At 35.3% G+C, this 25386-nt stretch overlaps 1 protein-coding gene across 1 annotated transcript in view; it reads left to right on the forward strand.

Moving 5' to 3' along the window:
• LOC123525890 (receptor-type tyrosine-protein phosphatase kappa-like) overlaps positions 1 to 14932 on the forward strand; it is a 60583-nt gene extending 45651 nt beyond the window's left edge. Inside the window, exons 19-30 of the mRNA XM_053537972.1 lie at positions 98 to 195; positions 2499 to 2627; positions 2899 to 3047; positions 3321 to 3456; positions 4531 to 4680; positions 4982 to 5081; positions 5393 to 5466; positions 5636 to 5770; positions 10098 to 10223; positions 10490 to 10647; positions 12873 to 13008; positions 13922 to 14932. Of these exons, the coding sequence (XP_053393947.1) occupies positions 98 to 195; positions 2499 to 2627; positions 2899 to 3047; positions 3321 to 3456; positions 4531 to 4680; positions 4982 to 5081; positions 5393 to 5466; positions 5636 to 5770; positions 10098 to 10223; positions 10490 to 10647; positions 12873 to 13008; positions 13922 to 14023 (1493 nt within the window). The 3' untranslated portion in view covers positions 14024 to 14932. The remainder of the gene's footprint in view (positions 1 to 97; positions 196 to 2498; positions 2628 to 2898; positions 3048 to 3320; positions 3457 to 4530; positions 4681 to 4981; positions 5082 to 5392; positions 5467 to 5635; positions 5771 to 10097; positions 10224 to 10489; positions 10648 to 12872; positions 13009 to 13921) is intronic.
• Positions 14933 to 25386: the final 10454 nt, after the last annotated feature.

The raw sequence follows: 25386 nt of genomic DNA on the forward strand, positions 1-25386 counted from the left end.
ACTTATTGTTATAAATTGTTTTAGATTATAGTTACTATAGTTACTTAGTCTATTTGTATGCCCCAAATTCTAAAGTCAAATTTAAATGAAATTTCAGGACCAAACAAGATAACACTGAAAGATTTCTGGCAAATGGTTTGGCAGAATAAATCTGGCAAAATTGTCATGCTTACCAACCTAGTGGAGGAGTCAAAGGTATCAAAACCACTAATGCACTGTCAATATTTTGCCCGCCGGGGTAGCGGCGGGCATACACGGGGACATTAGTCAGAGACCATCCCGACAGGCGGAATTTGTACAAAACATTTTGATGTACAACCAGGCTCTAGGGTGGGATTTAGACAAAAAAAGTTGTCCCTAGGGTGGGAATTAGACAACAAATTTTAAATGTCAAATTCCCCGGGTCGGCCCCCGCCCCTGGGCGGGCAAAATATGACAGGTGCATAACACAATGCTCAAATGCATGTACAGCTTCGTGGCATTTTCAGTGGTTTATGTTCCTTAAATGGAATGGGACATACTGCATTTGACCATCCGTTCGCCCATTTGTGCTAAATAATTTCTGCATTGAATCCTTCATGATGGTGGAGATGGTTTAACAATGCTATATAGATGAATGTAAAAGATACATTAAGAAGGGTCATACCATTAGAAATTGAATATATTTTCTTGACTTGTTTTAACCCAATTATGAATCAGGTCGTTATTTGTAACTTCAAATTTTTGTCCAGTATACAAATGTTCCATTATTTTCGAAAAGTAGAGGTCAGATTTTATTTGTTATTTACAGTGTATATCATTTTATCGTACTTCATCACCGTACAGAATTTATCACATGCCCTTGTACTTTCGTATCTGTAATTACTTGTTAGATCCACTTAGACTAGACACGCATTTTCCTTGTCTCCAATAGTTTGTTCTGTTCACCTCGGGTTTTCGCCAAGCAGACATGATTGATTCTTGTTGATTTGTGGATACTCATCGTACTGTGATTTAATGATATGTTTCACATTTTTCTTAATCTTACCTGCGATTGTGTAGGTTGCTAGCAAAAGTAACATCAGTGATGAGTGCTATCCGTAACTATGTTTTTCATTCTTGCGAACTTTTAAAAATTTGCTTCCAAGTGCGTTGTATTTCCAGTCCTTTTGTTGCCAGAAAGGACTTTTCTTCGCTGTTTGACTCTTGCTTCTAAATCGCTGAGAGGGTTGAGATTGTCAGTTACAAACGTATTTTTGATACTTTGCATCCGTACTTCAATTTATATTGTTTTCGCTTTTTTTCTGATATTTGTATATAATGCTTTGCTCGATAACTTGTTACAAATTGACAATTATAGTGTCATGGTCCAGTTTCATATCTTTTGCTTATGAAGTACCTCTCAAAAATTGCACACTCATCTTCTCTTTAACTAGCTATCTAACGAGTAACAAAGACAATGAAATTTACATGTATTTATTGAATGGTGGTTCTTGTAGAAGTTTGGTTGTCAAAATGTTTGATACAGTATTGCTTTACAATAATAGTATAACTAATCGCTATTACAGTTTTGAGTACCAGGTCATGTTTTCTGGAAAAGTCAGTGCTTTTGAACAGCTACTGCTCATCTTTACTTATTGAAATATAACCTGTTGCTGTATTAAAGTCTAACTATGTACAACCGATTACTAAAATCTGATACATGTCATAACATCTAAGAGGGGGCGATTAACCTTGTAACTGAGATATCCTTTCCACAGCCTTAACGTAGATATATCTACTAAAACGTATTAGCGTCTGATGGCCCTTTCACGCTTCCGTAGAAATAACATTTATTACACGAAACTTATTTTGAAAATATTTCTGAAATGTCTAGGTCTGCAGCTCTCAAATACGGTTATATCTTACATCTGAGGCATATACTGACACTCTCAGACAACATCAAAAATGACATTTGGAGCGATTTGAGGACGTTCCAAAATTATCAATGTACCCTTGGTCCGTTACGGACCCCTGTGGGATTTGTGTTTATCAAGAGCTCAAATATTTTTTCATAGATTAAAAGCTGACATGCTGTACTAAAGCCCAGGTAATTTCAATTCGTAATAAAGTGCTGAAAATTGGCTCCCCAATAGCAAAAAAAAAAAAAAAAAAGTCCACGCGCATACATTTAGACGGAGTGACCCCTGCGCGTGACCCCTGACTATCTACGAATCAAAATGCAGCTTTTGTTTTCAAGTTTAACATTTCTGCTTTCATTTTATTTACTTCCGGAAATAGCTGAAGGTCGAGTGACGTAATTTACTGTGTTGTCAAAAACATACATATGCCTGGCGAGATTGCATAAATATGTGCTGGCCGTCCTAAGGTTATGAAGAGTATGTAAAACTTCGGCGTGAGTGTTTGTATTACCAAGTCCAGATGTAGAAAAGTTTCACGGAATTTTCCGTTGAAACTTTAATCCATGTTTGTGTTCTCTATGCTTATAAATCCCTAGAATTACATATCTTTTTAAACAGAATAAATGTGAGCGATACTGGCCAAATGACAGAGTTCCGCTAACGTTCGGTGATCTCCAGATAAGCTTAAATTCAAGCCAGGAGCATCCGTTCTACACACTCAGGGTGCTGACGCTCACAAGCGAGGAGGTAAGTATCTCGTCACGTGAAAACCATGAAAATGTATCAAAGTATCATTCAAAAATAGTTGTAGACCATAAAATCTTATATATTTGACATTTTTCTAATTTTTGTTATATAACTAATTTTTGCAATTTCCACAGCAGTAAATCATCTGGCGTATTTTATATTTGATGTGAACTGCTTTAATAATAATGTTAACTCCGGTACCGATCTGGGTTACCATTACGACTTGTGTTGTTTTGTACCAGAATCGGAACTCCTTTTATTCTATTGATAGAGCCCAGAAGATATTCGGATGATAAAACAGTTCCATTTCACAGCCTGGCCAGATCACGGTGTTCCGGACACGTTTGAGGTGGTATCATTCTATAAATGTGTTCTACGCACGCCAATATCATTACCAGGGCCTATGGTCGTACATTGCAGGTTTGCGCTTATGATGTTTCTTTAGTAGTTAGTTTTTGACTCGCACAGTATTTGCATTTGCAACTAATACGTTAGCATTTGTACTTGTACATAGTCTTACAATAGGTGAATTGTTGAAGAATTTTAGTGTTTGGTCAAATTAGCTATTTTCACATTCGTAATAATATTTACAAATATGAATCTTTTAACCAAAAGCTGTCTTAACTGCAATTTCTTGCTTCTTTTAGGTATTTAGGAAAAACAAACTTTATAAAATTTGTCAATGTTTTGCAGTGCTGGTGTTGGAAGAACAGGTACATTTATAGCACTGGACGCTATGTACCATTATGGGAAACGTGGAGGCAACATAGATATTCCTGCGTTCGTTCATAAAATGAGACAGCAAAGAATGAACATGATACAAACTTTGGTGTGTATATATATATATATATATATATATGAGCCGCGCCGTGAGAAAACCAACATAGTGCGTTTGCGACCAGCATGGATCCAGATCAGCCTGCGCATCCACGCAGTCCGGTCAGGATCCATGCTGTTCGCTTTCAAAGTATATTGAAATAAGAGAAACCGTTAGCGAACTGCATGGATCCTGATCAGACTGCGCGGATGCGCAGGTTGGTCTGGATCCATGCTGGTCGCAAAACCATTTTGTTGGTTTTCTCATGGCGCGGCTCATATAATAACATAATTGCTTAATGTATTAAACCACACAAAGTGCTGCTTAATAATATTGAAATCTATCTATTTTATTGAAAACTTATTGAAGGAAATTGCTTAAATGAATATTTTTTTAGATAGTTTCATATCAACATTTAAAACTTTTTGAATAAACTGTGTTCTGTTTTGATAATTGGGTCAAAACAAACTCCTTTAAGAATACATTAAACCACAACTGGTCTGAAATACTAATGAGTTTCTCATGTACTTTTAATTACTTACTTACACTGAGCTATTGTCATATTTGCACGCGAAGATTTGATTGTTGCATAAAAATTGGAACAAATTCATGTAAGGTTTAATAAATGTTAGGTGTACCAAACTAATTGTCAAACATATTACAAAATGGATATCCTGACTGACGATAACGCCCTAAGAATTAGTGATGATTCAACTGTAGATACATAAATAATATATAACTTTTCAAGGGTTGCATTGTTAGATAAGGAAATTGCTTCCGTAAGGGGTTTTATAGGTCAAATACTGAAATATCATCTTACCATAAAGATGCAAACTACAGATATTTTTCTAAAAAATATACATTGTTAGATGTTATGCTTTATATTTCTTGCAAAGTTAACGATCCATAATCAAAAAGTATGTCCCAGTTTTACGGCGCTGTTAACCTTTCTGGAATAAACAAACACTATTCTCTGCAAAGACACTGAATGATGTCGTGACATATTTATGTTTTGAATATTCCTGTTTGACATTATCCTAAATATCAAAGTGAGATTGCATTAAAACGCACATTTTATGCATTTAGGACCAGTATAGGCTAGTTCACTATGCACTCCAAGAGGCACTAGGGTACGGGGACACAACTCTCTCTAGGGCGGCATTTCACTCGGAATGCCTCAGACACATAGAGCTGTATAACATAGGACAGAAAAACAGGATCGCAGATGAATTCCAGGTATTGCTATGATACCCAATGTAGGTACTTCATAATTCATAAATGAATTTTCTCTAAACAGACAATTCACAACCACATATCCGCCATTACAAGGCGTTAAGTTATTTCACAGGAAATGTTTTGCATTACACTTATTTCCACAACTTGTGTATATGTTAAATAACATAAATATGTTTTCAAAGAAGTCAAGCATCTACTTCTCTAAACCAAACATTACTTTAATAATCAACAATTTTAGAATCCTTTATCTTAAGAGAAAATTCAAACAAAATGTGTACATACTACTTTTTGTCTTTTCCAGAAATTTGAAGATCTCAAACCAAAACTTGGTAATGAGAACTTTTTAGCTGCATTGAGAAAAGAAAATGTTGAGAAAAATAGAAATTTGAACATATTGGCAGGTAAATAAGTCTAAGGGATATCTTTTAATGTTCGATAGCTGTCTTTATGCAGCATTTTGCATCTTTGAGATATTACGAAGTCAATGGATATACATGTAGATTAATACAGATTGTGACCTTTTTATGTATATGTTATTTTGAATTACTGTATTTCTATCTCAGTCTATCCCATCTACAACCCATTAAAGGCGCCATGCCACCCTCTTAACCTGTATCCAATGTCTTCATTTTCAGTTATATTATGAAGGATTTAATTTTCAAAATATGTCATAAAATAAATTAGTTAGTTTTAATTTGTGTTTCTCTTGTAGCTGATCGTTTCAGACCTTATTTGTCTACGTACGTGCCCGATACCACCGACTATATCAACGCTGTGATGGTACCAGTATGTACAGTTTCTTTCAAATATACAGTCTTGCTTCTGATGTTTTACAAAATATTTTGAAATGATTTTAATCTGCGTCGAAAAGTTGACATGAGGTCTGAAATACTGAAAAAGATTTGTGATTAAGGAATTGTTTAACGTCATTGATTATTGTTTATCATGTTTGCAGTCGAGAAACAACAAGAATGGATATATTGTATCTCAACTACCATTGAAGAATACGATTGTTGATTTCTGGAGATTGATCTACGACCATGCTTCTAATGTTATTCTCTCTCTCAATGCCCTCGACGAGGACCAAGAGGTTTGAATATTCTTCTTGTTCAGTTTATAATTGAATTGGCGCATCCAAAGAAAAAATTCTACAGATAATTTGTACATGTAGACACATCTGGTTCAATAACTTAACGGGCGTCTTTCCACTAAGATTCATTTATATATATATTATTGAAGAGGCATGGCGAGTGTTCATTATTAAATTGGCATTTGGTACTGAAAACGTTTTGAATTGAATAATTGTGCTACGAATATTAAATCAAATTAATTAATTCATGGGTTTTGCTTCGTAATGTTTGTGGTCTGCAAAAAATCATTTATGAGCGTAGTATTTATTGCAAACTAACCTTCATTCTGTTCACAACCTTAAAGGTTATTAAAGCAATTTCAGACATATTTTGTGGTATGACTTTACACATCAGAAGAATAACTTATCATTTTATATGATTTAATTCATGGCTGAATCGACGTCTGTGCTGTCCCCATTACACACGTAGAGATAATCTTGTTGAATGAAATGATTATGATGATAAACTTTAAATCATTGTAAGTCAGTATAATATTAGTGCTTTATGCGGTCTGGTTTGACATTATCGGTGTCTGTAAACTTTGGACAGAAACAGAAAAACCTTAACACTCCCTGGCATCAACTTCATTCCAGGGGCGAGAGTTCTAAATTTCTGATACTATTTACGAAATAACATTTATAGAAGACAAATAAATAGTACTAAGTACGAAACATTATGACATAAATTGACTGACGGACACTATGGTTCGTTTGACACTATAAACATGTCCTCCCTCACCAAAATAGAATCATTTTTCTATGACGGGGCTGTTTCATTCGAACTGTGTTGTTCGAATAAGCGACGCAGAAAAGCCCTAGCTCAGTTTGACGAAAAAAGATAAATTCTTTCAATGGAGAAAAGGCAACATGGTGTCCATAAATTCCACTTTTTATGCTGGGGAATCTAGATACCATAATGTCAACGGGCATATAGTGTTACTGAGTAGCTTCTATTTTTGTAAAACAGTGGGCGGATGAATTTTGTCGTAAAACAGTGAAAAATAGAAAATTATACAATTATTACAGTGTATTTTATTTCGTGATACTTTTTTATAACATATGCGAACAAAATGAAGACAGATCTAGACGGAAACACTGTTCTTGTAATTTATTGTAATGTCTCACTCTTTATAAGAACCCTCGTTATTTTTGTTACCAATATTTTTTTATAATTAACATTAATATGGTAATTATGCCGTAAACAAAAAGCAAAGTGCAAAAACTGTAATGTCAATATTTCCGGCATTTATCAAGTTAAGCTGATATGACGGATATGTTAGCAGGTTTTACCTAGTTCGTTGCCCGCTGACATTTCAGTACAAAAGTAAAAAAATCATCCAATTTGATACCTTAGTGCACTTCATTGAAACATCTGCGTGATAATTAATTCGTGTTAAGCTATAAAATTAAAATTGAAAATGGTCTCCCGGTTGGAGAAAAAATGTTACTAATATATCATGCGTGTTTTGTATTCACTTCACCTCTGATTTCTACAGTTCTAAATTTAATATTTTTGTCGAACCCGCTCCCGATGAACTTGACGTAATTGTCAAAACGGCTGTTAGGTAAATTCGTCAGTTCGTACGTAAGTTACTTTGACACGGTTACAATCTTTTTCTTTTATTTGGCAGAGATATTTCCCTCTATGTTTGTCGCGCACAAGACCCAGGTCCTTACCTCAAAGGTCAGTGTCGAGCTTGGGATCAAAGACCTAATCCACATGCTTTAAGCGGTTTTGGACATAACTTCCAAAAGTATTGCTTAACGAGGGACAGCGATTAAAAATGTACACATGCCCTACTGTATTTTTTCAGTGTTGTTGCAATTTGCGCATTGAAATTCTAGCTACAATTTAAGAATAGTTTGTATAACTGTCTTTGTACCGGAATGACAATGTCTTTAGGTATAAAATATATTTTACTTCACTTTCCAATTAGACTAATAATCCAATTTTTCTACATAGAATTTTCCAGATAATTAAAAAAAAACAACATTTTGTGCCTCTGAGCTTAAATGAATAACTGTCGAATCCGTTTACTTGATACTGATTTACATGTTTTTAGAATTAATTTATCCAGGTATGAAGCAAAGTACTAGTAAAGGATATAACTGAGCACTGTTTATTATATGTTATCCAACTTTACTTGGAGTAATAATATATATATATATATATATATATATATATATATATATATATATATATGTTTTCACTGTTCGTCATACATATGTTTATGCTTGTTATGCCATGATGCGTTAATAGCCTTATGAAATAAACACACATAAAGGATAAAAGGTAAGGGTAGAGTACAGAGCACCCCAAACACAGCGATAGAGCCAAGAATCGCAAAGTTGGCCCACAACAAAAATCCAACAAGTACATTATAAATATATGCAAAATGCAAAAAAATGGGTTTTGGGTGGTAAGGGGTAGGTAAAGGGATCGGGTGTCGGGGGAAGGTGGAGCAAGGATGAATATTCAACAGGGAAAGCCACGTTCCTTAAACGCAGTATTCCTACAACGTAAACCACAGCAGCGCAGACACGCACGTACAAAAGACAAACACACACACACACATGCACAACTAACATACACAGATAAACAAACAGACAAGTAAGAAAAAACAACACTGTGGGGCAGCGCCCATGACAAACATGCACTAATAAACATACACACACACATAAGCAGGGAAAAACACCTAGGGACGGCCGGCGGTCAAAATTATGATGGGCACGATAACTTACTCACAGTTAAAGGAGAGAGGCAGCAAATGCAAGGAGAAGGGATGGGATGGGGCGATGGGGGTAATGGGGGTAGAGAGGAGAAAAAGGAATGAAACGCTAACAACAAACAAGACAATATACACAACACAAAGAAAACAAGTTGAAAATAGGTGCACCGCCTTGGAACGGTCAGTAACCTATAAAAAGGAAACTGGGGGGTTAAACGCGTTTAGGGCATGCCAACAAAACTCCGGAACATATAAAGTAAAACATAAAAACAGGGTCAGTCTAAGGTATAATTACACCAATGTACTCAACACCTTGTCTGAAGTCAGAGCAACAAGAGCCTAACTTTTAAAGGCACGACTAAGCAAGCTACAACCCTCCCTCCGTTTTTTTGTAGGATTAAGGAGAATAGCATCAAGGAGCTGGATTGCATTTATATACAAGAGCATTTTTTTGTGATTTACATTACATGCCTTCTGTTGCCATTGCGCACCTGGCGGTGATAACTTTTATTTGAACTGTCCTGTGACTTTGGAACATGGTGGGGGTAAGAGTGAGGTTAGGTGCACCATAAACTGGTTTAAGCTCCCCAGTGGTGGTTTTGCCATTGACCGTTCCAAGGCGGTGCCCCACTGTGTTCCTTTATTTGTTTGTTTTGTCCTTGTACGTTTACTTTGTGTGTGTGTGTGTGCGTGTATGTGTGTGTGTTTGTGTGCGTGCGTGCACGCGCGCGTGTGTTGGTCAGGTTTACGTTTAGGGTGGCTGCGTTTTGGAACTTGGATATTCATCTTTGTTTTTACACTTTATTAGTCATCGCACTATCAAATAGGAAAGCGTAGCGATTAACTGTAGAGGGGTCAAGCGATTTTCGCATTGTATCCTCCTTTGATAAATTTTTTTAACACATTTTACAAATATTTTATTACAATAAGTATTATGTTTAATTTTTTGAATTTTATAAACTACATCTCCATAGTATACCGGGTGTGTAAAGCCAAGTTTTATAAGTGTTTAAGGTTTGTGTTATATCGATGATCTGTAGTAAAATTTAGTGAAAGGCTTCCGTACTTTATGATATCGGTAACCCTGTTGTAATAATGTTTTGGTGATATGAAGATTTCTATCATTAAAATCCTCTAACTTGAGCAAGCTCTTGCAAAAACGAATAAGTTGCAAAATATAGACACCGTATGATGTCGCTTGAGGGACATCTCCATCAAGGTGGGGGAAGTTGATAATTTAAAAATTGAAATCGTCTCTTTTATCATATATTTTCGTTTCTAGATTACTGTTCACAGTTGATAAAGTCCAAAAATGACGCTTCTAAATCTGATGTATTAGCCTTGTTAAACTGTAACACTTTTGGATAAATGAGTTTCACCATTTCTGAAAAGTATGTCATTAAGGTACCTCGAGGTTCCATTAAAAGCTTTAATAATTTTAAATTAAGTCTCAACACATACATATATATATATATTAACTTGATATTTAATGATTGCATCCACTTTACTGTTTTCAACAGTTCCTGCATTCATTTAAATTTCTTTAATATTCCTCACAGGATGCATGCGCGTGGTGGCCTTCTCTTGGTGACTCTATCACATTCGGACCTCTTATAGTAGAAACGCTGGCTTTGGAAACACCATGTGCGGAAGCGACGGAAAGAACGTTTAGGATCATGAGAAAGGTGTGTATTCCTTGAGGATCGTCTGCCTACAAAGCCGATAGAGCGTATTTCTGGTATCTGGCACTGTCTGTACCTGACTACCTTTTGCAGTAAAGGTTTTGGTCAGATTCGTTGACTAACCAGTTTAGATCTTTGTCTATGCTTTAAATTAAAAAGTTTGTTTGTATCTGTACAAGTTTTCACCTATTAGTCAAAAAAGATATTCATGTTTGATAAATGTCTTCATATAGATTAAGCCAATAAGGTTGCATAAAATTGTTTTACAGGGAATCAAAGATTCCAAGCTTGTATATATGATAACATATAACGACTGGAGTCCCGGAAAGAATCTGCCTGGGTCTGTAGAATCATTGTTGGTAGTAATTGGCAGGGCAAACCTCTACCGGAAATCCTTCCCGGAGTCACCAATCACCGTCCTTTGTTTGTAAGTATTGTTCATTCATTTCAAACATTCATTTCTCTGTTTGAGTACGTGTATTATTGCTAGTGGTAAACAGTGTTTGCTTTCAAAGTGAAGCAATTAATGGATAAAGCGTTTCAGTGTGTGGTGTTTTTTTATTTTTATATTCAATTTCTAAAAGCATTGTTTGTTGTTATTTGTTGCCTTATAATAAGCTATATCATATATGCAGCAATTTCAACATTAGATAGTTAAATACAAAAATGTATATGTAAGGGGTGAGAGTAAAACTATTCTAAATCCATATAGATAAAGAAGCAATAAGAACAATTCCCTTAAGTGTGTACAGATACAGCAGCAGTTTAGATCAGTATTTCTCTACGAGCGTATAGATAAAAATGCAATATTAGTTTCCTCTCTGAGTGCGTAAAGATAAAGCAGCAGTTAGAACAGATTCCGTCTAAGTGCGTACAGAAACAGAAGCAATAAGAACAGTTTCCCTTTAAGAGCGTAAAGATACAGAAGCAGTATAAAGCAGTATTTCTCTAAGAGCGTGTGGATAAAGATGCAATTTGAAAAAGTTTCCCCTCTAAGTCTAAATGCGTATAGATATAGCAGCAGTTAGAACATATTCCGTCTAAGTGCGTACAGAAACAGAAGCAATAAGAACAGTTTCACTATAAGCGCATATAGATTCCGCTAAGTGCATATAGATAATAGAAAAGTTTCCCTCTAAGTTCCTATAGATAAAGAAACAATAAGAGCAGATCCCCTCTAAGAGCGTACAAATGTAGGAGCAATAAGAACAGATCCCCTCTAAATGCATACAAATTAAGAAGCAATAAGAGCATTTTCACTTTAAATGCGTACAATTACAGAATCAATTAGAACAGATTCACTCTAAGGTTGTATAGATACAATATCATTTAGAACAGTTTCCCTCTAATACCTCGATATATACACGTTTTTCAACATCGAATTCACTCTGTTCTTGTTTGAAATGCATTTACATTGGGAAATATAGGACACAGTCAATCAATATTTTAGCAAACTCGGTTTTAACGAGTCTGTGAATGAGATATTATGAAATGTACAACACCACTCATGCCAATCAGCATCCGCTTAATAGTAACATTGAAATTACTACATGATCCGAACGGACCAGAAAATATAACAACATGTATCTTATTAATTTTATTAATCATTGTTTGGATAATTGTATATACATTGACATTTCCAAGTTGATTTTTCTGGGATAGCTAGAGTATCAGTTTGTAACTGATCATTGATATATGTTGTCTAAATATATATCGTGAAAATTGACATTTTCACGAAACTGTTTGATGACCTATATTCATATTAGGAGTTTTATGTAAGTATTTGATCTTTCTCAAGTAACTATCTTCATATTTTTCACATAATTGAGCCGCGCCATAAGAAAACCAACATAGTGGCTTTGCGATCAGCATGGATCCAGACCTGACTGCGCTAACGCGCAGTCTGGTCAGGATCCATGCTGTTCGCTAACGATTCTCTAATTGCAATAGGCTTTAAAAGCAAACAGCATGGATCCTGACCAGACTGCGCGGATGTGCAGGCTGGTCTGGATCCATGCTGGTCGCAAATCCACTATGTTGGTTTTCCCATGGCACGGCTTATATTTCTTTGAAACTCTGTCATAACCTTTCACGCAGGATACTTTAATGTCCAAATGTCACATTTCACATCTGTATTGTTTTATTGTTTATTTTATGTATAAAATCGTAAATAATGTGATTTAGTAGTGCCATACATCACAATATAATTATCAATATGTTACGGCTGTGTGTCGTCTCTGTGGTAAGACTTGTGTTCCATATATGAGACATGTCTATCGCATGGTTTGACAAAGTTAAAATAATAAAAATGGTTTATGAAGCGTTTTAGTATAAATTTAATTTGTTGTGAAAATGAAAACGGGACTCTGAATCCATTGCTACAACTGTATATCTCATTAAATTACGGGGGAGGGGGTGGGGGTGGGGATCCACCAGAGTGTCCAGGTTTGTTTTCTTCTATCTTTAAGTTGTCCAGTGAGCAAAACTCTGCAGCTATCGTTATTTGAAAAAAGGGTGGTTTCTATTGATATATTTGTAAGGCTTAGTACTGGACCTACTGAGCTGGAAAATACCATCTTTCTTAATAAGTTCTGAAAATGTATTTACCTACAATTAAGCTCAATATAAATATAATATATTTATATATTGCAGGGACGGCGTGACGTGCTGTGGTATATTTATAAGTGCTAACAACGTTATAGATCAAGTAAACCAGGACAATGAAGTTGACATATTTAACACTGTTAGACAAATACAGTTACGCCGACCACAGTTCATAAGAAACAAGGTCAGTAATACCATACTTATTAAATCATGATGACAAATTTACATTGCGTTTGACGTGGTAATATTGCTTTCGTTTAAGGTGGGGGGTCAAGTTTGTGTTTCTAAAGATAAAATGTGTTCACATTGGATGGACAAAAATTAAACGGATTTATTTGTCTGTATTTAAAATATGCAGCCTAAGACGTGTGTGTGGAATTCAGATTTTTAAAAATGCTTCAATACATTTAACATAATGTTTTCCATTTTGTAAACCAAGATAATATACGTTTGGACAATTTTACTAAAAGATTAGAAAGAAAGTTATAAGAATGCGAAGGTTAAGAGGCATAATTACACATTAAATCTGAAATGTCAACTTGTCGTAAGTGTCAATTTAATATTCATATCTACTTCCATTTTACATAAAATATGCCATGGTGTCTATAGGTAAATGTCTCACGAAGTGTAGTAATTATTTTTCTCGCCAAATAAATGCCGCATTTTCTACCGACGTGAAACAGCCAGACTGCTCAAAACTGTCTAAAGAACTTTCTGTAAACCACTTGATGGGTATGATTAGGCACAGTCGGTAGAACTTTCGCACTCTATATTTCTGCTTCCGTCTAAAGGATTCCATAAATCATTTGCTATAGCAGTCCGTAGATTGGTTAAAATAGACGAAAATTCTCATGAACTCACTTCTGGTGTTGGGTCCGTAGCATCCTTACATCAGCCTATATTTGAAGTTTTTAATAGTTTACTGAAATACTTTTTCATTGTTTACCGTTGTCACTTAGATTTGAAACGAATTATTCCATTTCTTTGCAAGTTTACTTTTGGAAGCTATCAAAACACATTTCATCTACTAATATACGGTGTTGTCTCCATTAACACACATAAATTGATCTTTATTAGAGTTTTCTTGATTTTTTCAGGACCAGTATCTGTTTGTGTATCAGTGTATTTGTAGATATATTGAATCAATGACCGTCTCCTCGCCTAGTGCTGTATATGGAAATGTTGCTCCGAGGACGTAGTTTAAAGGATCTACAGCATGTCATAGAAACCAAGCGCTTCCCGTAAAATCATTGCACCGAGGCCTGTATGTTGGCAGACGTATAAAGAAAGGTGTTTGAGTGTTGTTTGATATCATAATAGAAAATATTGTACAAAGAATAATAAACCGCTGCTATCTGGTCAGTTGGGCATGTGGATAAAACGCTCATCCTATGTTGAAATTATCCTATGATAGATATAATAGAAATAATGATCAAACTTTAACAAAACTTCTCTCTAGTAGTTCAATATATTGTATTGTGAATATATAACATTGTATGGATGTGATTACGTACCAGTTAAGTGAGCGATTCAAAGACACACGTTCGTAGTGCAACACGGATACCAGTTTAGTGAGCGATTCAAAGACACACGTACGTAGTGCACCAGGAATACCAGTTTAGCGAGCGATTCAAAGACACACGTACGTAGTGCAACACGAATACCAGTTTAGCGAGCGATTCAAAGACACACGTACGTAGTGCAACACGAATACCAGTTTAGTGAGCGATTCAAACACACACACGTACGTAGTGCAACACGAATACCAGTTTGGCGAGCGATTCAAACACACACGTACGTAGTGCACCAGGAATACCAGTTTGGCGAGCGATTCAAAGACACACGTACGTAGTGCAACACGAATACCAGTTTGGCGACCGATTCAAAGACATACGTACGTAGTGCACCACGAATACCACTGTTATGTAGAATTGCTGGAACACGCTTGCTCCATTTGTTATACTCTAGTCAGGCGCGCACAGCTGATAATGTACTCTGTCAAAACGGATAGAACAGTCGCGCAACGCGCAACCATTCATCAACCATATATCATCTTTTTGCTTTTGTTAGATTTTTGTTGTAAATATGCAAAGCATAATTTATAGGTTTATCACTTTCTGTTTCCTTATTGTTGAAAATGTAAATAAATAAATTGATATTTTTGCATACTGAGTTGACTCTTGTATTTGGTTTTTATCCCCCCCCCCCCCCCCCCCCCCGCTAGTCTTCCGGTGTTATTGTAAATGCGACGTATAAATGACCGGGGTCTGACGCTGTAAGACTTAAACAGTCATAACTGAGGGATTTATAGCTAAAGCAGGTTATTAATTATACATAAATTTATTAAGTTAAAAAGGTTAAAGTGAGCAACCTTAGTCATAGTGACAGTTATTCGTGGATCAATAACCTTTGACATGAAATTGGATTTAAATACCGGAAGTCGTTACATTCGTCAGATACGTTAAATAATTTGTTCTCGCGCTGGGTAAGTGCTTCGTCATGTTGCAGACTCCTGTGGGTGCTTGTGTCCAGCTATTGTATCTTCGAAATGGTTGTTCAGTTTCTCAATCTAATAGATGCTTTGAAGTTTTTCGTATTCTGTTAAAATTTGTTTAAAACAAATATGTCAGCGTGGGTGTAATAAGTGAGTTAATTATTTCAATACCACACATTTGTCATGATTGAAACATGTCAATTTGTTCGCGAGTCCTATTAAACTGGTGTACTTTTAATTTGGTCCGTTTTATTATCACCTCTGTTAACACATGACATTTGGGATTGACGTCATCAACTGTCATCTAAGTTTATTTAAGGTACACTTATGATGTTTATATTCCCCATTTATTAAGATATGGAATTAATACAACTATGCTGTTGTATTTTCCCCTCATACCAAATGACTCACTTTACAAATAAGGCGTCTTAAAATTATTAAAAAGTCATTTGTGACACGGATCTGCCATTTCAAGATGCTCATACGATTACAAACGCAGAGAAAAAACGACTGTATTTTCATTTCTAATTTAGATTATTCATCGCCACGAGGTACAAGATACAAGATACAAATTTTATTTAAAGTCGGTGTTAATATACAGACAACATTAACTAGGTATAGCTATTGACCGACGAGGTATTAAATAAAAGCAAAATGTCCAATACATCAATTGCAAAACTTTCCTTTAATAGACCATGAGCCAGAAGGGGTTTTGCTCCCGCCTCAGGGGGAATTTTGTGGATTATATTTTTTTGAAACCCATATGTGTGGTAAACATTTTGGCATAAAGTTTGCAACTGGCAAGCGGGGCTTTTTTCCGTAACCTCGCTTTAAAACACGTTACCCTCAAAACATATAATTTTTTCCTCAAATTTTAAAGACAAATGTTACCATCATGTTAGTAAATCGTTTCAAGTTTGCATATGTTTTTTTTTTCAAGGTGTATACTAGATGCTGCAATTTGATTACATTTTAATGTCTAAAATGTGATGTTAAAGAAGAAAAATATCGAAAAAAGATACGTTACCCTGAAAAACATAACTTTTTTGGCATAAAGATTTTACTGCAAATTTAGATGACCAGGTAATCAAAAAATGAAGTTACCATTAAAAAGTTCAAAGTTCAACAAAATCAATGATCTATAGATTGTCAGTATAAGTTAAGAGTAAGCTGACTTTTATCGATTCTTAACATGTAACGTCATTCTTCCAAAACGTGCTATTTTTTAATCATACATAATACAAACATGTTTTTCTTAAAAATGTTCATATCAATTTTATATTAACATTCTTTAGTTACATATAATACAACTATTTATTCATTTAGCAACAAGCCTCTAACTTTTAAGATATGATATTCTTTATTTGTAATAAGCCATTTATGGCCCATGAACAAAGCATCAATATAGAGAACATAGGTAATACAGCGAGTCACATTATACAATATATAAAATACAACACATTATACAATATATAAAATACAACACAAATCTACCATTTGTGGGAGAGACAAATTTACATATAAATCAACGTATTTGTGATTAGACGTCTCATGTTATTCGTTAATTTTATAACATTAAAACCTGGCAATTCATACAATTAATCTTCTCCGATATTATCGAAATTAAATATTAGAGAACACCTTTCTTCTTTCAAACGCCTTAAAAAAGTATGTTGATAGTTTTCTTACTTCATATTCATTTGTAGAATTCATCAACTCAGTAAATTTAACATAATCTTAATGTATTGTTTCCTTAAATCTGAATAAAGTGAGCATTCTATGATAAAATGATACTCGTCTTCTAAAGACTTACATATTGTACATTTTCTATCATCAAATGGAGTTCTTTGAGATATGTTACATGGAATTCTACGTTACATTTTACGTTACCAAACATACAAATTATAGTTTATGTCTTCAGTTTTTTAAAACATACTTTATCATTTGAAAAGGAACAAAATTACAATACAATTCTGTTCTTAACAGTATAGTTTTACATTTTGAACTGTAGGTTAAACGTAAAACACATGTATTAATAGATGAAACTAAGTTACAATTTACATTACCGAACACAAAAATTATATCTCTTGTGTTCTGTTACCTTAAATGTACTTTAATACTTAGAAATAACATATTTGCAATTCAACCAAAATATGTTTTAACAAAGCTTTGCATTTTAACTTTAATCCCATGTATTTAAAAAAAAAACAATCTACGTTACAATTTACGTTACCTAACATGTAAACTATACATTTGCATGTATTCAGTAATGTGAACACATACTTTATCTTTGAAAAATAGCAAATTTACAACTTTTTTTTTTTTTTGGTTTAAATATTTTGCATTCAATTTTAAACACATATAGTTAACTATCAAAATATGAAACTAGGACTTAATTTACATGGCCCATGATTACAGCTACATGAGAACACTACGCACACCAACATTTTTTAAACACTTATTATTATATATGCCAGCTATTTTATCACATTGTAGTGACATACTTACAATATATACAGACATTGCCGGAAACAGTGCACTGTTACAACCACATTTGTAATAAAAACCAGAGTTGTAATAATTATAACAATTCTCGTTTTTATTACAAAAGTGGTTGCAAAGGTTCAACCACATTTGTAATAACCAGGATTGTAATAAAAACGCAAACTTTTTTTTCGGGAGATGTGTTTTCCCACGTGATATTCAAGCTTAGGCATGCGTTATTAGGCACGTGCAGGTTGAACTAAACTGTCCTGGGTCATTTAAGTCTCCAATTGCTTTACCCGAAATCCTTGTTCATGGACATATTTTACTTTAAAAAGTTATTAAATTTCTCGTTTTTATTACAAAAGTGGCTGCAAAGGTTCAACAACATTTGTAATAACCAGAATTGTAATAAAAAACGCAAACTTTTTTTTTCGGGAGATGTGTTTTCCAACGTGATATTCAAGCTTGTAATAACCAGATTTGTAATAAAAATCGCAAACACTTTTTTTCGGGAGATGTGTTTTCCCACGTGATATTCAAGCTTAGGCATGCGTTATTAAGCACGTGCAGGTCGAATTGAACTGTCCTGTGTCATTTAAGACTCCAAATGTTTTACCTGAAATCCTTGTTCATGGACATATTGTACTTTATAAAAGTATTACATTTCTCGTCGGTTACTAACATAAAGATACGGTTGTACTGATTTTAATATCATTGACATTCTTATCATCATTATAAATATTATCATAATAATAATAGTAATAATAATAATCCTCATCATCTTGGGCTGGTCCGTTCTAGGATCAATGGTAAGATTAATTGCCCTAAACTGTATTACCTAAATACTGTTGAAAGCAGGCTCTCTGAATCCAACAAACAAATATAATATTCATCAAAACCATTATACAGATTGCCAAAATTCGAGACGTTTGCAGTAAAAGGTGTAATATGACCACTACAGATTGACAATAAATGGTGGTTATTTGTACCAAAGTATTTGGAAATCTGACTAAAGCGAGTTATGATTCGGGCACAAACATTATATATTACACAAAATAACAAAGCAAATCTAAGTTCAAAGCTGTGACCTTGATCTTGGAGATAGCAACAAGGATCATGATCGCAACACACCTTCTATCCATGCTGGTTATTTGTTCCAAATAATTTGAAATTTCTGACTATGCATGGGCAAGTTATACCAAGGACAAAAACTTATACATGTATATATAACTACACGAACACACAAACTTCGCCGTTTCACGGCGAGATCATAATAAAAGAAGGCCTGTTAACTCATAGGCGGGCTCATTGAGGTGAGGATAATTAGAAAATAAGGTGTATTTTCTTAGAATCTCATAGACATTAGTTCGCAGCACAAGATCGGGCCCTCCTAGACTTAAGGTTGACACTTTGTACATAAATTGTACCATGACATAGCAACTTCCTGTCTGTCAACCATCTTGAAACAGCTCTGGATGACGAAAGATAGCTACAAATGTATGTCGCCACCGGGTTCGAACCAGTGACCTGAACTTATAGATAAACATTTCAGCTAGTCGAGGTAACAGTAGAAGTAGCTGAAGTTGTAATCTTATTAAAGTGGTAGTGACAGTGGATGCAGAAATGATAACAAAAATTGAGCCACGTGACGGGTTAATTGGTAAACACAATTCGCTGTTATTTCAAAGAAGGCTTATTCTACCTGAATATGAAATTTTCTGACCCTAATTCAGATGCTTAAATGCACAGGTCAGCCTAAATATAGACTTTCCGGAAATTCACGAAAATGTCAGAATGCCAACTTCAGCTACTTCTACTGTTACCTCGACTAGCTGAAATGTTTATCTACAAGTTCAGGTCACTGGTTCGAACCCGGTGGCGACATACATTTGTAGCTATCTTTCGTCATCCAGAGCTGTTTCAAGTTGGTTGACAGACAGGAAGTTGCTATGTCATGGTACAAATTATGTACAACTTGTCAACCTTAAGTCTAGGAGGGCCCGATCTTGTGCTGCGAACTAATGTCTATGAGATTCTAAGAAAATACACCTTATTTTCTAATTATCCTAACCTCATTGAGCCCGCCTTAAATGACACAGGACAGTTCAATTCGACCTGCACGTGCTTAATAACGCATGCATAAGCTTTAATATCACGTGGGAAAACACATCTCCCAAAAAAAAGTGTTTGCGATTTTTATTACAAATCTGGTTATTACAAATGTGGTTGAACCTTTGCAACCACTTTTGTTATAAAAACGAGAAATGTAATAACTTTTTAAAGTAAAAAATATCCATGAACAAGGATTTCGGGTAAAACAATTGGAGTCTTAAATGACCCAGGACAGTTTAATTCGACATGCACGTGCCTAATAACGCATGCCTAAGCTTGAATATCACGTGGGAAAACACATCTACCGAAAACAAAAGGTTTGCGTATTTAATTACTATTCTGGTTATTACAAATTGGGTTGAACCTTCGCAACCACTTTTGTAATAAAAACGAGAAATGTAATAATTTTCTAAAGTAAAATATGTCCATGAACAAGGATATCGGGTAAACCATTTGGAGTCTTAAATGACCCAGGACAGTTCAATTCGACCTGCACGTGCTTAATAACGCATGCCTAAGCTTGAATATCACGTGGGAAAACACATCTCCCGAAATAAGTGTTTGCGATTTTTATTACAAATCTGGTTATTACAAATGTGGTTGAACCTTTGCAACCACTTTTGTAATAAAAACGAGAAATGTAATAATTTTCTAAAGTATAATATGTCCATGAACAAGGATTTCAGGTTAAACATTTGGAATTTTAAATGACCCAGGACAGTTCAATTCGACCTGCACGTGCTTAATTACGCATGCATAAGCTTGAATATCACGTGGGAAAACACATCTCCCGAAAAAAAAGTTTGCGATTTTTATTACAAATCTGGTTATTACAAATGTGGTTGAACCTTTGCAACCACTTTTGTAATAAAAACGAGAATTGTTATAATTATTACAACTCTGGTTTTTATTACAAATGTGGTTGTAACAACTGCACTATAATGATGCTAAATTTGAAACATATATATTACATTATTTAGAAATCTCGTTCATGTTTATGCACACAAACTGTAGATTTTGTATCTGTGATTATTTTGAATGTGCATTAGATTCATTCATCATAGACTTCATCCAACATATTGTCAATCTCGACTGTATCCTTAAGTAGATATACCATTTTCTTTAATACTGTCTATATACATTGATGATAGTTTAAGAAAACAATTGCCTCAAAATAAGATATCATATAAGTGAAATTGATGCAACTTTATTATGTAAAAGTAAAGTGCAAAATGTTACATTAGATTTGCACAGTCTGAAGGCAAGTTCTTACAAAGGTAACTCTTTTGGTAAATATTGGACTTTAACATCTATGGGTGAAGATCGTAACTCCTTGACAAAATAATGCCAGACTGAAGCCCAATTTGATAGCCAGTCATTTGAACCTAAACTGGTTTCTAGGGAACCTAAGGTCGGAGACAAATTAACAGTATTGGGGAATATTGTTACTAAAAGTCAAGCCACTTGTGTGAAGTTCGGAGGCCTCTTCCTTACAAACGTTTGTGGACCTCATGCTAGCAACTCCAGTCACCATCAAGAGCTCGCTAGAGTTTTGCCCTTCAGTCACACTGGGGTGGTACCTTTTAATCATGTTGGGAACCAACAGTTTATTTATCATTGTTTTGTCTAAGTCATGAGAGCATACAGGCCTGGTGGTTGCCACTACTAGAAACCGTGTCATTGTTTTCGGTACCACCTTCTCTACAAGGGTTCCATCTTCCCGCATTTTACCTAAGTGCATGTACGTCAAGTCCTTCTTCATGGCAGCTACTATGGAACAAATATATGTTGAGCGATACTTGTCCTGCGTCGCAAACTGTAGTGTCCTTGTTTAGGGATCTGTGTCCATTACCTCTATTTCACTAATACCTGCATTCAGAGATTGGCAGTTTACATTAACATCTCTGTGCACGATTCGGGGGAAAGGGTAGGATTATGACAACAATTACAGTATTGGCCTTGCTTCGACACTATGGCTTTACACAATTATGGAAATATCGACTTGGAGGGTTTCTGTGCAGGGTCTATGGGATGTGTTCAGGTCTCCTGTTCTGATAGATAGACAAGTCGGGGCACATTGTGGGTCAGGTTGTGGCTTGCTAACGCTCACTCAGGAAGTGCAAATGTCGATTTGGTTAAGTGGTGGCAAGAATGATTTATCTCCAGTGTGAGACTGACAGTAGATATGGCTGTGCAGCCTTTATGTAACCACAACATCCTTTGTACTAGTAGTCCCTTCCAGATGGAAATTGGTATTAAGGGACCTGTCGCGGGACCAGTCTGGTTTAAGCAATAGAGATCCTGGGGAAAGGGACTCAGTGTCATCTTTCAGATGCGGGTCAGCAGAGGCAAAGCCCTGGTCGACAATAGGGGCAAAAACTACGTCCATCTGTTTTGGAGTCTTCCCAGCCTCCTGGGCATCCCAGGTTTATCCTTGGTGAAAGATTCAGAAACTACGTCCATCTGTCCGCCAAACTTTCCAGAAAATCCAGGTTTCTCAGAATGTATGTTTTGCTGTGTTTTAGAAATTTAGGTCAGAATAGGTATCCCATGGTATACATTAGTATGAGTATGATAGTGCCATTCCTGGGTATCCCAGCACGGGCAACCCAGGAGTGTATGAACTAATGCAGTATGTGTATCCCCTTACATGCATTTGTGTCAGTATTTTGGTCCTTGCTCTGGGTATCCCAGGGCCTAAACAATTTGGTATGTTTTTCTAGGAATCCCAGAAGTTTATGAACTTAGGTCAGGGTATCCCATGACCTTAATTCATGTTATTAAAAGATATGTGCGGAATAACTGCTTCTATATATCAATTCAGTCCATTGGGGAATCTCGTCTGTTTTAAGAAGCAAGTCCTGGTGGTCTGCTTCGCGTTAGATGTATAATCATTATTGGTGAAACCTCCATGTTAATAATCCAGGGGGGTATCCCTGTTATGTCTGATTCTGCAAGGAATCCATCTGTGGCCCCCAGGCCTCCTTCACACACACTTGTCGCCTTTGCGACCCACTTAATAGAACGGGGGGGGGGGGGGGGGGGGTAGTGGGAATGCCGTTAAAGGTTACCAAGGTCACTGTCAGAGGTCACAGGATGAACAGCAAATTAGCGAGGTGGATCAACATCACATGGCTAGGAGGACCAATCGTTGACGAGGAGTATCTTTTCTCGACCAGACTCTATTGAATGCAGTTGTATCTATCATCAACAACCGAAATCTATGGTCATCTGCCTGTTAGCGTTAGAAACCTCTTCCACCCCTTATAGGAATGTCGACCCTGGTATAGTAGATACCATTTTCACTTCAAGGTCAAGGTCACACATAGTGGTCATACCTTAGGGATTGTATTGCTCCGCATGGCGGTGTTCATGTTATTTATTTGTACTTATGATAATTATGATATGCAGTCATACTGGTACATGCTAAGAACTATAAATTCTTTATATATTTAAATAATATTGTCTAAAGAATTATAAAATCTATAAACATTATTTGATAATATTTTTCATGTCTGTTAATGTTTATTTATAGTTCAATGTATAAAAACCTTAACCATATGTGTAATACAAACATTTTAAATCTTTTTTTTTCTTAAATAAATGTAGTCATATTTCGAAAAGGTAACGTATTATATGTGACATATTGAATCAGTTATCTCTGAGGGTAGTTGTGTTATAACTATATTAATTATTGAACTGTGTATTGGCCATTATCATTATTTTATAACTAAAAACATCATATACGTTGATATTTTTTTAATGTTCTAGTAATTTCAAACAGAGTAACGTAAGTTACGGATAATACATAACATTTGTTCACCTAAAATGTTATGAACATATGATCATTTCAATTTAAATACATAAACATATGAAAATGTCTTGTTTGTTATGATTAATTGAACAATTGGCATGTTTATAATATTACATTAACATAAATGGTGAATTAAATGAAAATTTGCATGGTAACGTATTTTAAATCTCCGTAACTCGTTAATTCCCCAACGGAAACTTGCAAACTTTCCCCTAGGGGTAGCAGGGTCAGTTGTCAGCTCAAGGTCTATAACAGTTAGCAGTAAAGAATGTCTTTACATTATCTACAAGTATTGACCGTAAGTTAGAAATCCAGGCCATTTTTTCTTTAAGTTCAGCATTATTTTTGTTTGTGAAATTAGGCAGATACCCTGAAATACTCGTGTACTAATGACCGACAGTACCAATAAAATGCCATTGTACCATCGGTGCAGTATTAGTATGAAGGGAACGGACTCTCAAAAAACAAAGCTCTGCATCGGTGTGTGTATAAATGATGTTGGCCGTCAACATTTCCACAAAAAAACCCCAAAAAGAACCAAACACATACATACCAAGTACTAGAAACACAGTGGGGCACCGCTTTGGAACAATCAGTGTTTGGAACAATCAGTGACAGAAGTTTTAGCAGGCTAATAGTGCTCAAAACCATCAGTATTAATCTCTAACACATTCCGAAGTTATAGAGCAGTGTAAATAAGATCAGTGTCTGTCAGATGAATTCCGAATATACGTAACAACTGGTACAAATCTGTTTGCGATTAGAAAAGCCACATACCAAGAATGCAGCCCGCTCAAAACTAAACCCTTATACAGTGTATAAGTGAATGTACACGTTACTTAACTGTGCACAGAAATACATTAGCAAGGTAAGACACACAAAGAGGAACAGGACAAGCATATAAAGGTGCCCAGCAGAACACCGCCTTGGAGCGGTTAGTTGCAAACACACCAAAGTGTAAAATTATATATTAGAAATGGGATGACGAATTTCTAGACGAATTTCTTATTAAGAAGTATCAATTTTGTTGCTGTATTTTTCCACTTTGTATTCTACTCAGCCACATACTTTTATTTAATATAATCGAAATATTATTAATTAAAAGAATCTCGCGTGGAAATGCTTATAATTACAGCAGAGGATTTTTCACAAGTAATTGAAATACTGTTGAAACCACAAAAACAACAGATACACTGCGTGGACATAGGTCTCTCTCTGTTTTACTAGGTAACATTCATGTTGATTTTTGTCAAGTATTAGAATGCTGTTTTCTGACAAGTAATTGCTATTTCCCATGGAAACTAACTGCACGACACATATCGCAGTCTTGTTTTTATATTGCTAAGGAGAGATTTTGTGTTAAACTTGAATTGTTTTGCGTTCTTTTCAATAAGACGTAAGACAAAGAGCAGATACGCAGCATACTTCACGATATCTAATGTCACAGTTATTTAAGGCTAGCAATGCGTATAATGTCGCTTGTTTTAGATGTCTGGATCTCCAGTATCAGTGAGACAGCAAGCTGTTCTTTTTTTTTCGCTTTCGTTACTGTTCTGTAACACATTTTCCATACATTATTGTAACACTTAAGCATATATTTATGATAATCGTCTTTGCACCCCATTTTCCCGATGAGTTCAAATTTGTAAGGAACA

The sequence above is a fragment of the Mercenaria mercenaria genome, chromosome 3, assembly GCF_021730395.1.
Source record: "Mercenaria mercenaria strain notata chromosome 3, MADL_Memer_1, whole genome shotgun sequence".
Taxonomy (NCBI): domain Eukaryota; kingdom Metazoa; phylum Mollusca; class Bivalvia; order Venerida; family Veneridae; genus Mercenaria; species Mercenaria mercenaria.